This window comes from Hyaloscypha bicolor (assembly GCF_002865645.1).
Source record: "Hyaloscypha bicolor E unplaced genomic scaffold K444scaffold_47, whole genome shotgun sequence".
Classification (NCBI taxonomy): domain Eukaryota; kingdom Fungi; phylum Ascomycota; class Leotiomycetes; order Helotiales; family Hyaloscyphaceae; genus Hyaloscypha; species Hyaloscypha bicolor.
Genome location: NW_020194549.1, coordinates 492,034 through 509,094, shown reverse-complemented (window position 1 = coordinate 509,094; position 17,061 = coordinate 492,034). Strand labels below are relative to the sequence as shown.

General features: G+C 30.3%; 3 protein-coding genes across 3 annotated transcripts; 2 read left to right on the top strand and 1 right to left on the bottom strand.

The window, feature by feature from the left end:
- Window positions 1-10,163: 10,163 nt before the first annotated feature.
- Window positions 10,164-11,788, top strand: K444DRAFT_316961 (uncharacterized protein). Its single transcript, XM_024871858.1, has 5 exons — window positions 10,164-10,426; window positions 10,497-10,966; window positions 11,031-11,117; window positions 11,199-11,387; window positions 11,447-11,788. Exons 2-5 carry the CDS (start codon window positions 10,549-10,551, stop codon window positions 11,695-11,697), a joined length of 945 nt encoding a protein of 314 aa, XP_024740861.1. The 5' UTR covers window positions 10,164-10,426; window positions 10,497-10,548; the 3' UTR covers window positions 11,698-11,788.
- An 86-nt stretch (window positions 11,789-11,874) lies between these two features.
- Window positions 11,875-13,391, bottom strand: K444DRAFT_522043 (MFS general substrate transporter; the record flags this gene model as incomplete). Its single annotated transcript, XM_024874176.1, has 6 exons — window positions 11,875-12,201; window positions 12,256-12,326; window positions 12,375-12,480; window positions 12,534-12,933; window positions 12,981-13,178; window positions 13,231-13,391. 6 exons carry the CDS (start codon window positions 13,389-13,391, stop codon window positions 11,875-11,877), a joined length of 1,263 nt encoding a protein of 420 aa, XP_024740860.1.
- A 449-nt stretch (window positions 13,392-13,840) lies between these two features.
- On the top strand, window positions 13,841-15,287 carry K444DRAFT_609541 (ClpP/crotonase). The gene is made up of 2 exons (XM_024879595.1): window positions 13,841-14,520; window positions 14,612-15,287. Exons 1-2 carry the CDS (start codon window positions 14,298-14,300, stop codon window positions 15,202-15,204), a joined length of 816 nt encoding a protein of 271 aa, XP_024740859.1. The 5' UTR covers window positions 13,841-14,297; the 3' UTR covers window positions 15,205-15,287.
- Window positions 15,288-17,061: the final 1,774 nt, after the last annotated feature.

The window sequence follows — 17,061 nt, the reverse complement described above, 5'->3', positions numbered from 1 at the left end:
TTTACTAAATTAGATATTACTAAAGTATTTAAGTATACTAAAACTATTTTAAAATATAGAGAATTAGAGTTTAAGCTACTATTAGCTAATAATCTTAAAGCTAGATAATATATCTTTAATACTTCCGGAATTCTAACTAAGAGAACTTATAGTAATAAGCTTTTTCCTGCTTTCCGAGATAAGCCTAAAAAATAAGCCCCTATTATAATTTTAGCTTTAACTTAACCGGATCTAGCTAAGAAAAATAGAGCTAATTTAATAGAACCTAATAAGAAAGCTACTAGTAAAACTAGTAGAACTAGTAAGACTAGATAAGAAGAACCTAGTAAGAATAGAAAGTAAGCTAAGTTTAAGACTTCTAATAAATAATAGAGATCTAAGTATTAGACTAAATATAAGGTTAATAAAATAGAGAAAAGTAAAAGGGGGCCTTCTATATTAAAGAAAAAGATATTATCTAAAAAGATTCTTTTAATTATACTAAGAACTAAAAAGCAGAAATCCAGAAATATTAAATCCGGAAAACTTAATAAAGGCATTTAATATATTTATAAGATATTAGCTAAATGGAAATTAATACTTACTTAATAAAATAAGTATATATTTAAAGAAATATATAATAGTATTATAGAATCTATTTATAAGTAAGAATACTATAGAGTTAATAATAGATTCTTTAAAGCTCCCTATATAATATATATTTAATAACTTACTAATACTTTCTCTATTAATATATAAAAGATTAAGAATACTTTAAAGGTAATTACTAAGATCTATAAAATTACTAAAAGTAAGAAATATATTTCTATTATTTAAGTAAATAAAGAAATACGGGATTTCTTTTTTAAGAGCTAGGAAATTAAAAAATATAAATATAAGTACTATATTTCTAATTAATTTTACTCTAATCTATAGCTCTAATTTAATATTATAGTCTCTATTTCTGAGTCTAGTATTACTAATTTAGATATAAATAGCTATATTTATAAAAAGAATTACCTGAAATAAATTAAGAAATTTAGTATTTAAAAATTCTTAATAGAAGAAATAGAGATATTATAGTTTTATTTCCGAAAGATAATATATTAATATATAGAAATCTTAGTAATAGCTATTTTACTTTAGCCTCTTAACTCTTAATAGTAGATTTATTAATATAGTTTAGATTTTATAAGATATTAAATAAATATCCTATTTATCTAGTTATATATTTTTAGCTAGTCTAATACTTTATTACTAGAAATATTAATTATAATTAATATAAAGATAATACTAAAAATCTAGCTATTACTAAAGCTTTAAATAACGAATTCTATTTTAGTAAAGAATATCGGAATATTAGCTATATTTTCTTTATAAATTATAAGAAGGCTATTATATTTAATAAGAAGTTTTTTAAAGATATTAATTACTTTTCTATTTCTAATAAATTTAAGCTAGAAGTAGCTAAGAAATTATATAAGTATTTATTAAAGGTAATAAGAAGAAAAACTCCAAATATAGTTTATATAACTAGATAAATAAATACTTTTAGCTAGGTAATCTATAAGTCTAAAATTATAGGAAAGTATTAATTCTCGGATAATATATAAGTTAAAGAATAGCTTAATAATAATTTACTACTTAATAGGCCTTTTACTATAATTCTAATAAGTCTAGTTACTATTAAGAATAAAATATACAAAAATAAAGTCTCTTATAAAGTTATTAAAGCCTCTTATTTAGAGCTTTCCTCTTTTATTAAAGGTCGGTTTAAAAATATAGTAAATAATATGAAATTTAAAAGAGCTATTTATTTGAAATATATTAATATAATTTATAATATAATTTACTATAATAAGCCTCCTTAATATCCTATTATAAAGGCAGAAATTAAATAATAGTTAAAGGCAAATACTAATTAATATAGAGAACTATATCGGATTTAATATAAGAATATAACTAAACGAATTCAGATTACTTTTAAGTAAGTTCGAGAATATAAAATAAGACTATTTAAAGATAATAAGTTTTATTTTAGATATATAAAAAAGAAGTTAGATTAACTAATAGAAAAAGATTCTAAATATTTCGTTATTTCGAACTCTAAATAGAATTTTTCTATTAATTTTAGTATTTAGGAAATAAGTATAAATAAATAAGAAATTAGATATAATATAGTAAACTATATTTATTAAAAATCGTATTATTTTAGTAGTTTTAAGATTTAGGTTATATAGTAAAAGCTATAGCCTTTTATATATAACTTATAGAAATTATATAAGAAAGCTAGTTTTTCTATAAATTTAGAGAATAATTCTTTATATATATTTATTTAATTAAGCTTTTATATACTATATACTATTTATATTTTATTATTTATACTTTTAATTTATTATTTTATTATTAAGTTATATTTTATATTTTAGTATATTTTATATAGGTTTTTGTCTTATTATAGTTTCTTTCCTATAATATATAAAAGCTCAATTAAATAAATATATATAAAGAATTATTCTCTAAATCTATAGAAAAACTAGCTTTCTTATATAATTTCTATAAGTTATATATAAAAGGCTATAGCCTTTACTATATAACCTAAACCTTAAAACTACTAAAATAATATAATTTTTAATAAATATAGCCTATTATACTATAATACCTATTAGAGAAATTAAGAGCTTATTAGGCTCTCTCTTATCTCAAGTTTATAATTTCCTTTTCTTTTTTCTAAAATACTACTATAAATTAACTTTTATAAACTCAGATTATAAATATAATTATTAAGCTATAAATAGAAGTTCAATACTAAACTGAGCTACTTTAATAGCAAAGTAATAAGCTCCTCTTCTTATAAACTTGCTTCTTTTCTATAAATATAAAGCCAAAATTCTTTCTTTTATATCCCGAAAAATTTAATAGCTAGATTTATAAGTTTAATATCTGACTTCCTTTAATTAAAGCCAAGCTACAAGTTAATTATAAGGCTATTAGTAATACTACTATTTAATTCTACTATATTTACCTTAATCTAGAATTATATATTTAAGTAATAATTCTTTCCTAGCTTTTCTAAGTAGAAAACAATTAAATTTAGTTCTATTTCTCGATTCTCAATTAACTCTCCTATATTTATTTGAATCCGAATAAGATATAAGAAGTAGAAAATAAGCTATATTCTCTCAAGTAAGGTACTAATTCGCTTTATACTTTTATAGCTAAGTTCGAGCAAATTCTATATAAGGTATATAAATAAGACTAGAATAATATTAATAAGATTATAGCTTTCTATTAAGGGCTTAATACTATAATTAAGAATAGGCTAGCTTAATAGCTAAACCTTTCTTATATCTATACCAAGTTTATTAAAATAGTATAATAGCTAGTCGGATATTCTAGTATATATAAATATCTAGTTTATAACTTTAAGAAGAAGCCTTACTATTTATATAATATTATAGATATATTAACTATTAATACTATTAGTATAATTACTAAGCCTTTATAACTATTCTTTCTATAATACTTTCTTCTATAACTCTTCTCTTTCTTCTATATAAATAGTCGAGTATAATCTATATCTCTAGTAAAACAATAATAGCTTTATAAGTAAAGCAAGTATATATAATATAATAGTAGTAAATATTAGATAAAGAACTATAATATTAAACTATATAAGGAAACAGAAAAGAAGATACTTCTATTAGAACCTAAGATTATAATAGATAAGAATAGTAGAAAAGTCAGAATTTATATAATTAATAATTCTAATAGCTATAATTCTAATTATTTAATTAGATCCTATAGCTCTGATTCTAATTTAGACTCAGATTTAGAGAAACTGGTATATTAGGAACTAGTGAATTATATAAATAGAGGATACCAGAAATAGAATATATAAGAGTATATAAGATTATATAATATTTTTATTTTTAAGTACTCGGGATAAGCTTTCCTAAAAGAGGAAGTAATATTATACTTTACTGCTTTACTAGTAAATTTAGTATTATATAACTATAATAATATATATAGCTATAGCTAGTATTTAGAATACTAAAGCTCTTATATTTAGAGCTTCTCTTCTTAGTTTAGAATTCTCGGAATAGAGCCACTTTATCTGCTTTTCAAGCCCAGAGCCCGGTTTTATAATATTTAAATTCGGATATTTTTATATAATATAAAGGAAATACTAATTAATCTAGTAATTAGAATAGGCTATATAAGTTAGTAGCTATTAATAGGAAAAACTATATACTAGCTTTATTATATAGTAATACTATATTTCATTTAACCTTTATAAAGCCCTTTTATATAAGAGATATTAAGGTTATTACTAATAGCTCTAAACTTAAATCTATTTCCGAACTTTATAATAAGGCTAAAAATAATACAGGTATAATTCCTTTTACTATTCCTACTATTTTATTAAAATATAATAAAGAATACTTTTATAAGAACCCGGATATTATAGTATTTCTATAGAATAATAACTTATATAAAAACTTCTATTAAATTAAAGTTATTAGCCTTCTAGAAAAGAATATATTTAAGAATACTCTCAGATCTTAAATACTAAAGAAAATATATATCTTTAATTCCCGGTTTATTAATAAGATTAAAAATAAGAGTATAAAAAAAGAGTTTAAAAAGTCGAGATTAGTTATTTAGGCTTATAATAATAATAAGAAATATATAGTATTAATATAATTACTTATTATTTAATATATTAGCTAGAGAATTATTCTTAGTATTACTACTATAATAATAGATACTATAAAGTTATATTTATATAATATCTTATAAGCTTATAGCTAATTAATAACTTTACTTAATTATAATTTTTATATTAATCTATCTTATAAGTTTACTAGAAAGCTAAATTCAAATAATAATTTAGTTCTAAAAGTTATAAAACTATTATATAGTATATTAGAAGCTAGAAACTACTAGTTTAAAACTTACTATTTCTATTATATTAATAAGCTTTCTATAAAATAGTTAACTTATAATTCTTATCTTTTCTATAATAAGTAATTCTTTAAAATTATTAGCCTTTAAACTAATAATACTCTATTTATTAGAATTAATAATTTTATAAAAGTAAAGTAACTAAAGCTTTATAAAGCTAAGTTCTTAACTAAGAAATATAAATGTCTTATTTCTAACTATAATATTAAGTTTAATAAAAATATTATTTATATAAATACTACTAGAATTACTCTTATATAAAAATACTAATATAAAAACCTTTAAACTATTTCTATAAAAAATATTACTATTATAAGTAATAGAAGTACTATTTATTAAAATCTTTTTATTAAGAACTAATATATTATCTAATATACTAGAGAAGTATATATTATATTAGTCTATTAACTAGAAGTTTTATATAATCTATTAATTACTATTTAAGCTATTAAATTCTCGGAAACTAATATAAAAGTACTTAATAAATACATTTAATAGCAAATTAAAAATATTACTAGAGAATTAAGATTTATAAAACTAGTAAAAAAGTTCTTATATTTAATTATTTTTACGAATATTTTATTTATAAATAATAGAAATCTCTTTTTCTAAATCGGATATATTCTAATTCTAGTAAATAGAACTAGATATACTAATATTATTTACTAGTTCTCTACTAAATATAAGAGAGTTACTAGAAATATTCTAGCTTCAGAACTTTATAATATAGCTTATAGTTTTAATATAAGTACTTTAGTTAAATCTATAATTAATAGAATACTAGAAATAGAACTATTACTAGTAATCTATATGGATTTAAAGTTACTATATAAATGCCCTATTAAATTAGGAACTACTCGAGAAAAATATCTAATAATTAATATAATATATTTTTACTAGGTATATAAATAATAAGAAATTATAGAAGTTAAATAAATTAAGGGAAAATTAAATCCTGCCGATTTTATAATAAAATCGAAGCTAATAAATACCCTCAAGTACCTAATTAATATAAATATTATATAATTAGATATAAAGAAATAGATTAAGTATAAATAGAATAAAAAATAAATATATAGAATAGAAGAATATTATAAGAAGGAAAGTTATATATAAAAGGCTATAGTCTTTAGTATATAACCAAAATCTCAGAAGTAATATAGATATATAAAGTATTTAGAAAATCTAATACTAGGCCGAATTAGGGAATTTGTATATAATTAGAAAAAGGTATTATTTTTCGCGTTTTTTTTAGAAAGTTTCTAGTATTAGTATAACTATTTCTTTAGAAATTACATATATAGTTACAGGATATAGGATACAGGATATAGTTATATAACCTCGCATTCTATTAATAACTTAACTAATAGACTAGACCTTTTTAGGCTTAGTAGATTTAGGGATTATATATTAATACTATAATATTATAATTCCTACTTCTAAATAATAACTTTACTAACTTTAATACAATAATATTTCTATATCTATATAATAATACTATATATTACTAGTAAACTAATAGAAATAGTTATACTAATAATTAATAATAATAATAATTAAAATAAAATAAAATATTTTAATTAATAATATTTAGAAAATTATTTAATATTATTATTTTAAACTTATAATTAACTAATTAAATATAATAAGCTAAAAAGTATTATTTCTTTTATTTTCTTTATTTTTTTTTATTTTTTTAATTTCTTATAAAATATTATATTATTAAAAACCTTTTAATAAATTATTTATATATTTAAAGCTTTATTATTTTTATAAATATTTCTAATAAAAATATTTAAAAAAAATAGCTTATTTATTTTATTATTTTCATTTTTTAAGCTTTTACTTTCTTTTAATTATATATTTCTAGAAATATTATTATTATAAGAGTTTTAAATTTATTAAATTATTTTATAATTTAAATATCTTTTATTTTTAAATTATATATATATATTTATTATATTTTAAATAGCTTTACTAATTTCTTTATTAATTTAAAGATATATAAGCCTTTAAAAGCTAGAAATAATATTATAATATAAAAATAAGAAGATAAAATAAAATACTTATTAGTTTATTTTTAAGTCTTTATTTTATTATATAAATATAAACTTTTCCAAAATAATTATTTTATTTATTACTAATAATAAGCTTTTACTAATCTTAAAAGAAAGTTAAATCTTTAAGCTTTATTTTATTACTTTATTTAATATTTGAATTATTTTCTATATTAAAGAATTTCTTATATTATAGCTTTTTTAATTATAATTAAATTAAGAATTAAATTAATTTACTTATATTTTTAAGAGCTTATAAAAGTAATTATTAGAAATATATAAAAGAAATACTTAATTAAATTTATAATTATTAAGATATTAATATAATTATAAAAAAAGTAATTAATTTAAGAAAATAATTATATAATAATAAAAGTAAAATAATAACTAATATTTATATATATATATATATATATAAAACTAATATATTAAAAAAAAGGTATTTTAATCTAAAGTATTTTAATAGCTTTTATAATTTTTTATAAGTTATATTTTATAACTATTTCTAAAAAAAAATTTATATTATTACTTTTATTTCTAATTTATAAAAAGTTTTAATTTATAATATAATAGTATTTCTTTATTATAACTTATTTATTAAACTTATATTATTTCTAATATATTTAAAAAAAAAAGTTTTATTTAAAGTTTAAGGCTTTAATATTATTATTAGTAATATATAATATAATATATAATATATATAAAATACTCGATATATAAAATTAGTAAAATAATTAATTTAGAATAAGAATTATAATATTAATATATAATTCTTAAATCTATTAAGCTTAATAGAAACTAGTTTATTAATTGAGTTATACCTGAAATATAAGATTATATAACTAGTTATATAACCTAAAAATTTATAATATAGCTATTCTAATAATTATATAAGAAATTATTATTAGTTATATAATATTTTAGTAATTAAAATTCAAGTAAGATTATTATATTAATTAATTTCTTAATTAATAATTTTAGCTTAATATAAAATAATTCTATATATCTTATAATATTTATATTATAGTTTTAATTATAAAGGCTAATTTTAGCTAGAAATACTTTTAGTACTAGTATATTATATCTAGTTTAATAATAGCTTTAATATTTAATATAATTAATTTAAATATAAATATTACAAATAAAATCTTATATATTAGTTATATTAATATAATATATTTAATTTATAAAAGTATAATATAATATAGTTATAAACTAGAATTATAATATAAATAATATATAAATAAAAAAAGGCAATTCGTTTTTTATTTACTTTTTATTTTACTTTCTAAATATAACTTTTAAAGCTTATATTTATTATTTTTAATATCTATTATAAAATAAAATAATAGATATATATATATTATTGTTTTACTAACTAGAAAGATATAGTATCTAGAGAGATAAGAAAACAAAACTATACTTTTAGAGTATTTATATTAATAGTATAGCTAATTAAGTAGGAGTCCGCGAACTAGTTAATAGACTGGACTAGCTCAAACTCCTATATCATCCTTTGAGTCTAACTAAAGCTTCTTTCTCACACGAAAACATATCTCCGGCAAGTTCGTCCTATACACATAAGAAAACGACTAAGTTAGATATATGTACGTTATCTAGAAGGGAATGGAAAAACTCACCGAAAAGTGAGAGAAGCAACAATGCGACGCCCACTCCGGCTCACAATAATGCCAATTCCCAGGCCATTCGACATACGGTGCGTCGTGGCAGTGGCATTGGCATGGATGTGTCTCGGAATCACAGCAATGCGGGGCCAATGTAGTGCAATAAAACTGATTGGCCGGTCGGGATGGCTGGCCCAGTACTAGTAGAAATGCGATCGCAAAAATAGCGATGATGGTTTTGACTGGGGCATATTGACTGAGTCTGGGAAACGGCACTGGCATGATGTACGGCTGACGTGGCTTTGCGTTTGAGGAATAGGCGAAGAGTTCTTGAAATAAGTTCTCGAAGAGGACATATTTTCTGGGTGGAATTGCAATCAGTTGATGTTCGTCGAGGATGACGGAGGTGTTTGGTGAGGATTCAGGTCAGCTTATATTGTAGCATAAAGGAAAAGAAAGAGGTTGATGACACAGCAGAGCGATTATTATTCGTCGCGATGACAGAGATTAGCCTTTAAGCACGCACGTGTGGCGGATTGGAACGTCTGAGTGGCAACTTCGTGCAGAACTTGAAACGTGGCTGCCTGTGGAAACTTCTAGGAGGAGAACGCCGCACTTTCACGTGACAACTTAAAATGCGTAATAAAAATACAACCCGCGTGGCTATAAATACAATATTAGGTAAGGGCGATAAATCCTTCCTCACTTATTAAGATGCTTGGCATTTTATATACTGTGGTACGGCAGGCCGTACTCGTCGAAAATCGCGTTGTTTTGGCGGTTTTGAGGTTTAGGTCACATGGCAAAGGCTGCGGCCTTTTGCACGTGACTTGCGGAAATCACATAAGAAAGCTGGGTTTTCTATAGACTTAGAGAAGAATCCTTCATACACATTCAATCAATTGAGCTTTTGCACACTGCACACTGTTTATGCTTTACTGTTTACGCTTTTGATTTGTTGTTTTGCTGTCAAGTCACGTTTTGCGCTCTGGTATACTTTATGTGGGTTTTTGTCTTGTCGCAGTTTCCCTCCCACAATACCTTTTATTTTTATTCGAATAAATCCGGCAGGCAGGTTTTCTTATACTCTATATCTTTAAACTTTAGAGTTATATTTAAACTTAATAAAAGCTCAATATTACAGCCCCGAGTTCCGAGAACAGGTTAATAATTATAATAAAGTAAGGAATAATAGCTATAGTAGCTTTTAATACTCTTAATAAAATAATTAATAGTATAGCTAAACTATAGTATTTTTCTAATTATAAATTAAGCCCTTATAGAGAAATATATCTAAAGAATAATAGTAAACAAATTATAGCTTTTTATATTTATATAATAGAGATTTAAGACTCCTTAAATAGAAAGTTTTTTTAGTATACCGGTTTTTTTAGTATATAGAAATAAATATTATATAAAATACAAAAAAATTTACTTATTTAATTATATATATTATATCTCCTTTAATAATAAAGATATTATAATTTTGAGAATATAGAATTAATTACTACGATTTATATTAATTGGTATTATAGTGGGGGGGGGGGGGGGGGGGGGGGGTTTGTCGCTTTTAGATCAGACCGACTGTAGCTCCGCTGGGATGGCTTATCATCGTGCACCGCGTTCCACCGCGTTCAGGTCTTCTCCATCTTCTCACTTTCAATCAAAACCAAGATCTAGGCTGCCTTGAGGCCTCAGCGAACACGGGCCCAAATACTTTCAGCCCGTCCCATCTCAATGTACAAACGTCGAGAGTTCCTACTGGATACGCAAGATGATTCGGATGAGACCCTCGTGGTAGGCACAGGCGCTCTCCCTAATCCCCTTGGCCGATGCTGGATGTACCGATGCTGACTAGTATATCCAGCGAATATTGATCGCATGTCTAATCGTCTCTTGCTACTAGTGGTTCTTCGTACATGGGCTCGCTGGGTCAAAGCTCTTCATCTACCCTTGTCGTCCGAGGATGTCTTCATGTACCTTCGTACTTCGGGCTGGCCTCGTTCGCGACAACGTGTTCACCTTACTTGTCTTATCTTCCCAAACTCCACGACCTTTCCCAAGTCCCTACTGGTCAAATAGAAGTCTATGTAAGTATGGGGGCAGATATGGTTGCAGTCTTGAAAGGCTTGCTTGTGATCGAGATGTTCTTCTGGTCTACATTGTGGGCCGTAAAACTGAGCCTTCTCTGCATGTTCCAGAAACTCACCATTGGGCTATCAACATATACGAAGATTTGGTGGGGAGTGATGGCTTTTACCATAATTACATTTGTGGGATGCGTAATCAGCGCTTTTACCAGCTGTTCAAGTTTGCATGCTTTGTTCAACCCCGGTGGTGAGGCTCTCTTTGCACAATTCTTCCAGAACGACTCTGCCGAAGCCGCTACTAACTGTTCCAGATGAGTGTTCTAAGCCAAGAGGTGAGATCGCAATGGCCGCAAGCCTCTGGTATGGTTTCGCTGCTGGTCTCCTTACTGATTTAATGAGTAACCTCCCGCGCCCTCTTTCTTTCTCTTCCACACTAGCACCCCATTTGACGCCACTAACCACTGCTTCAACCTAAATAGTCATGGCTATTCCTGTTCATATTTTGTACACCATACGGATCTCGACAGCTCAGAAATTCGCCGTCGGAATCGTGTTCACAGTCGGCATCCTTACTATAATTGTTGGCATCATCCGTATCACTTCAATGAATTCGAGTTTTGAGAAGGGAGAAGTGACTACACTCTGGTCCGTTGTAGAAGGTGGAGTTGGTAAATCTACCTGGTTGCTCATAAATGGTGAAGTCCACTGACTCAGCTTGCACTAACAGCTATTATTGTGGGGTTCCTGCCATCCTTTGCCATCTTCATCCGGGGTCGCGTCGAAGCCTCGCGCATACAACATTTCGATACCTCCCCGAATATGCTCAATAATCGAGCCTCTCCCACCCACCAATCACGAACGAATCCTCAAGCTCGAGTAGGAAGTTTTGTGTTTGAGGATGATGTCGAGCTGGCGACACCGTCCTGCGATACCAGAAGCAATAAGAGCTTGGTGGATGGTCCCTGTGTTGTCACATGAGGATGGAATTAGAAATGGCATCGAGAAAACGCCACAGATACACAGCGGAAAGGGAGTGAGAAGCCCTGGCGTGCAGATAATCCCTGAGAGGTGTAAAGCAACGACAAATCTCCGGACGGAGTTCCCTGGGCTTGTGGCATCACCGGGATCCTCGTAACCACGAGTCTGAAAGCCTCCTTATTCAGATCTCTTCTCGGGCTCGGGCAGAAAGAACCAGGCTAGACCCATGCTCACGAACAAGCCGATGCAGATTGGATGTAAGACAAATGTTCCAACATGCTGAGCCAACATTCCTGTCATGAAGGGTGCCACGGCGCCTCCAGAGCTTCCAACTGAACCAATGAGAGAAAGTGATGAGATTTGCATCTTCCGAGGGATGAGTCGTTGGAAAATGTGTACAGCACAAGGGTAAATCGGTCCAAGCAGGAGGCATGAAAATGCCACGGCGATGGAATCACCTGGAATTGACGGTACGAACCAGATGAGGAGTTCGAGGATCAAAGCCTGCAGAGATATCGGTAAGATTTTTCTCCGAGAACATAGGAAGAGACCACTTACTCCTACAGTGACTATGAAAACGAAAAGGCGTTCCCCAATGTGGTGGGCCAAAAATGAGAGTGTGAAACGCCCTGCAGCACATCAGCGTCTATTATGTGCAACCATCCATTAAAACTCACCAAGTGTTATGCCAGCCCAGAAACCGGAAGTTACATAGCCCACTTTACTGGGATCTCCGTGCCGGAATTGCACCAAGAAGGCAATTACCCAACCGGAGATGGCAACCTATCATTGGTCAGTGAGTTACTTGGCGTATTGCTACTGAAAAGGTTACGCACCTCGGATCCTTGATAAGCAAAGATGAAAAGAGATCCAAGGACGGTTGTTCTGTCTGACAAGAGTGTTTTGAAAGATCTCCACTTCCGTTGCGTGCTTTCATTCTGCTCACCGGCTGGGTGAGGGAGTACTTGCTCTTGCTCGGACTCCAATTCGTACTTCCAAAAGGCCCACGGAATCAGAAAAAAGTTGAGAGCCGCAAGTCCCAGTTCTACAGTATAGAATCGCGACCAGACATTACCTCGAGACACAAGCGCAGTAGCAATGAGTGGCCCAGCGATTCCGCCGATGCCATAAGCGCCTTGGTATGCCCCAACCACAGCAGTATTGTTTGCGAGGTTAGCACAGAAGACTTGGCAGATAGCCAAATTCATGGCCATCCCGACTCCGAGGACGAAGAATCTATCACAGATCAGGAAAACATTTGTTCGAGGGGATGGGATACCTACGATGCGCAAACGACTGGAAACGGTGGGGTCGTGACAATGGCCGTGTATCCAAGGATTAGCAAAGCCTCCGATATCATCAAACACTTCGCCCGTCCAATTCTGGAAGAGAGTGCACTGATGAAAAAGGCAGCTGCTACAAACCCAAGGGCATTGCAGACGAAAATGATCGAGACAGTGCCATAGGAAATGTTATAGTCTCTGCAGACTTTCAGCTCAGTTCTAGTTTTCAGAGTTCCGGTGCCCCTCATACCTTTCGAGGCTTGCAATCAGTGCTCCTGGGGCCGAGTCATTCATTCCGTTCGCCATGGCAGTCAAACAAGCAGCCATTACTCGAAATTTGTTCTTATATGGATACCATATGGTTTGTATTTGATCTGATATTGTTCCTTGCCTCTGATTATCTCTGACCATATCGCTTGAAACGCGTTGAGCTTCGTCGACATTCTCGATACGATCCCGAGATCCAGATGAACGGCCTGAGCTGGGGATGGGGAGCATCTCAACGTCTCCAAACTCAGGAGGGGGAACTGGACGCTCACGAGATGCATCTTGGTCAAACCTCATGGGATTTTCCGGGGGCCAAATCTGAAGATCTTCAGATTCGATGGTCACTAATGCACCGAAGGCAGACGACATGGTGAAGACGGCTTCCGCAGGGAGTGTCAAGTAGTTTTGAGGTCGAGGATATCCAAATTTTAGCCCTGACTGAGCTTCAAAAAGTTCCCCCAAGATCTTTATACTGTGGGATAAGGCTTGGGAAATCTGATAAGAGTGGGGTAGGTCGATGACGCGTGATTTATCATCCACATATCTTGACGCTCGTTAATCAACCACTTTTGGAAATCCAGTTGTCGATCTTTCGATCTTCTGCCCTGCAATACTATCTCACTTTATATTGATATGAGTCAAGATGCGTTGTGACGCTCTTATGACGCTTAACATCAAAATTTAGCCAAGTGCTTATCAAGCAACCACCAAAAAGGAGAAGTGGGGTGATCACGTGTCCGACTTACGTGCCATAACTGCTTTACACTTTTGCCCCTTTTCTGCTTCATCTTTCCGCTTTGCTGATTCTTTCAGGAGATACCGACTTGAACGAGAGCAAACAATTTTAGACCCGGCTTCCTTTTCTTGCCTTCAAGTGCCAGAAAGGAAGAACTAAGCAGGCAGGACCTCGGTTGAGCTCGAAGTCATGATTACTGAGCAACTTTCGAAGTCCTCTTTCCCGAAGTCTCCCCTCCATACAAGCATGCCGAGCAACTCGAATAATCTCCTTTCTCTTTTGGCATAAATTAGCTAAGTTGACCCTGCTAAAATATGTACTCACCTCCTCTAGGGACCACCATCTGTTCACTTTCATTCCCTACCCCGTCCATTCTACTCGTGACACTCACTCGAGCGAAAGAGTTGAACACCATTCCAAATCACGGGCACTGGGAGCTCGAGAGAGTATGGAATTGGATGGATAGTAATCCTGATATCTTAGTGGGAATATTTACTGGTTCTGGGCGAGCATTTTCCACTGGTGCAGATCTTCGAGGTGAGCACTTTCCCCTCATAATTCAATCGCATGAAATGGTCCACGAGCGTTTGGGAGTTATAGATCCAACGCTGTCTCTGACTTTCCAAAGAATGGATTAAGACACCTAAGAAACAGAAAGGAAATTTGCCTCCAACCGGCTTCTGCGGCATCTCCTCTCGACATGGCAGAAAACCCATTCTAGCGGCTGTGAACGGTTTAGCTGTAGGCGGTGGAGTCGAAGTGCTTCTTAATTGTGACATGGTGTTCTGTTCTCCTTCAGCCGTTCTTTCTCTCCCGGACGTCAAAGTTGGCCTTTCACTTCTGGGTGGCACTCTTCCTCTGCTCGTCTGGAAAATCGGGCGCGGAAGGGCAACAGATATGGTCTTGACTGGTCGAAACGTGGGAGCAGATGAAGCCTTGATGTGGGGTTTGGTTGATAAAGTCGTTGAAAATCCCGTGGAAGAGGCTGTTGAAATTGCCAAAGTGATTGCGGAGAATAGTCCCGATGCTGTCTGGGCTAGTCGTGAGGGTATTTTCTTGGGGCTGGGTGAAAAGGGAAGTTTTGAGGCGGGGAAAGAGTTCAAAGACAAATATTGGGCTCCGTTTTTGAGGGAAGGAAGGAATTCCGAGGAAGGGATTGCGGCGTTTGTCGAGAGGAGGAGGCCAAAATGGGATCGAAACTGGGACAAGAGCAGACTATAAGCCGGGAACAATGGAAATGCTATTTCTAGTCGCACGAAAATTTGGAACTGTCTGCAAAAGAACACGTAATTTTCAAATACCTGCAAGGTCGCTTCTATCTCTTTCATTCCAGTACTCGGCCCTCACGACCAAACACTCAGAAGGCTTCACCAAGTTCGGTCCAACTCCTCTACAGTCGGTCCGATCCAAAAGCAACAAAACGGTCGCCCTTTTGTATCCATAATAACTTGTTAACCACAACCCGAGTAATTAATACTAACTCATGCAATTATAGAAAAGAACCAAGCGAATAAAACCTATTAATCAGATTTCTAATGCAATTTGTAGTTAATTAGTAATCGAGTTTTGAAGTATACGGACATTTCTTACTTTTTGATTTCTGACTATACAAAACGCAAAAATATTTTACGAAAGTTACGTATACCTGAGTAAATAGTAAATTAAACTTAGACTTATAAGGCCTTATAAGGCTCCTTAAGCTTCTATTAGCTTAGTATATCTAGTAAGAGCTTGTATTTTAAAAGTTATTACTAAAGAGAATATAAAGTATAAAAAGTATATGATTTTAATTACATGCAGCCTTGTATATTATACGAGATGTAATTTTTTATTCTTATAAAACGCAAAAATTTCTATATAAGCTTGTATAAAATGGTCACGTGCTTTATAACTTCTGTAATATTAGAGGTATTAAAAATCGGAGACCAAGAAATTAATTACTAGAAGATATATAATAGTTCCGATTAATACAATTTATATCAATTAGTACTTTGGTAGACTTTTCTTTTTTTTTTTGTCGCTTTTGAATCGGATCGACTGTTCCCCCACCGGAATGTTTACTCTTCCCAATCCTATATCTCACGTAAGCAGCGCCGCCCTTGCTCAGGCTCGGCTCAGGCCAGGCTCACCCTCGGCTCAGGTCTGCTCAGGTCTGCTCACCCCCCATTACGCAACGCAGTACAGCTAAGAATAACCTTACTAGAAATTATTAACTTTTAACGAGAGGCCGGAAAAGGCCCCTCTTCCAGCCAAGGATCTCAAATATATTACCACTTCAACTATACTATAATATATATAGAGACTATAAAGATACTTTCGTCCCTATATTCTAAAAATGGCGTCTTCTCTCGCTCTCGCAACTTTGCTTCATCTTCTCTCCCATCTTTACTCTCGTCTCTTTTCCTATCTCCTCTCCTATTTTCTCACCTATCTTCTTACCTATCTTCTTACCTATCTTCTTACCTATCTTCTTACCTATCTTCTTACCTATCTTATCTTCCATCTATTAAGTCCCTTTCTTTCTACTCCGGATATTTGTATCTATAGAGATATAGACCTCAATATAATATAAAAGAACTGAGTCCAGAGGAGCAGATAGAGGCAGCCCTAAGTAAAGGGCTCTCTAAAGACAGATTCGATATTAGTAGCAAACCCGTTTATAGAAAACTTGATAAAGATAGTAGTAAACCGTACTATAAGGCAATATAGAAGTTTTGAGAAGTATATATTAATAATACTATAAAATTAAAGTCTATAATAGCAAATACTAATATATATTAGATATAAGAAAAGAATAGAAAAACTAGTATAGAAGAAAAGAGGCGAAATCCTGAACTTATATCTAAATAATATAGAAACTATAAAGTATATTACTAAAGCTATTAGGCTTATAACCCCCGGTTAGCTAGATAAAAAAGGGGAAATAGTAACTGTTTAAACTATATAGGTTAAGATATAAATACTATTCTTATAATAGAAGCAGAAAACCGACTATAAAATGCCTCAAGAAATTCATAACTTAATAGCTCCTATAAGTATACTTATAAGGCCTATTTATATTAAAATATTAGTCAATTA

Bases quoted from the DNA above. Each gene is read 5' to 3' on its own strand.
- K444DRAFT_316961 (XM_024871858.1), top strand. From the start codon at position 10,549: ATGGGCTCGCTGGGTCAAAGCTCTTCATCTACCCTTGTCGTCCGAGGA. The intron at 10,967-11,030 runs GTGAGGCTCTCT...TAACTGTTCCAG, and splicing joins TGCTTTGTTCAACCCCGGTG to ATGAGTGTTCTAAGCCAAGA. The intron at 11,118-11,198 runs GTAACCTCCCGC...CAACCTAAATAG, and splicing joins TCTCCTTACTGATTTAATGA to TCATGGCTATTCCTGTTCAT.
- K444DRAFT_609541 (XM_024879595.1), top strand. From the start codon at position 14,298: ATGTACTCACCTCCTCTAGGGACCACCATCTGTTCACTTTCATTCCCT. The intron at 14,521-14,611 runs GTGAGCACTTTC...GACTTTCCAAAG, and splicing joins CACTGGTGCAGATCTTCGAG to AATGGATTAAGACACCTAAG.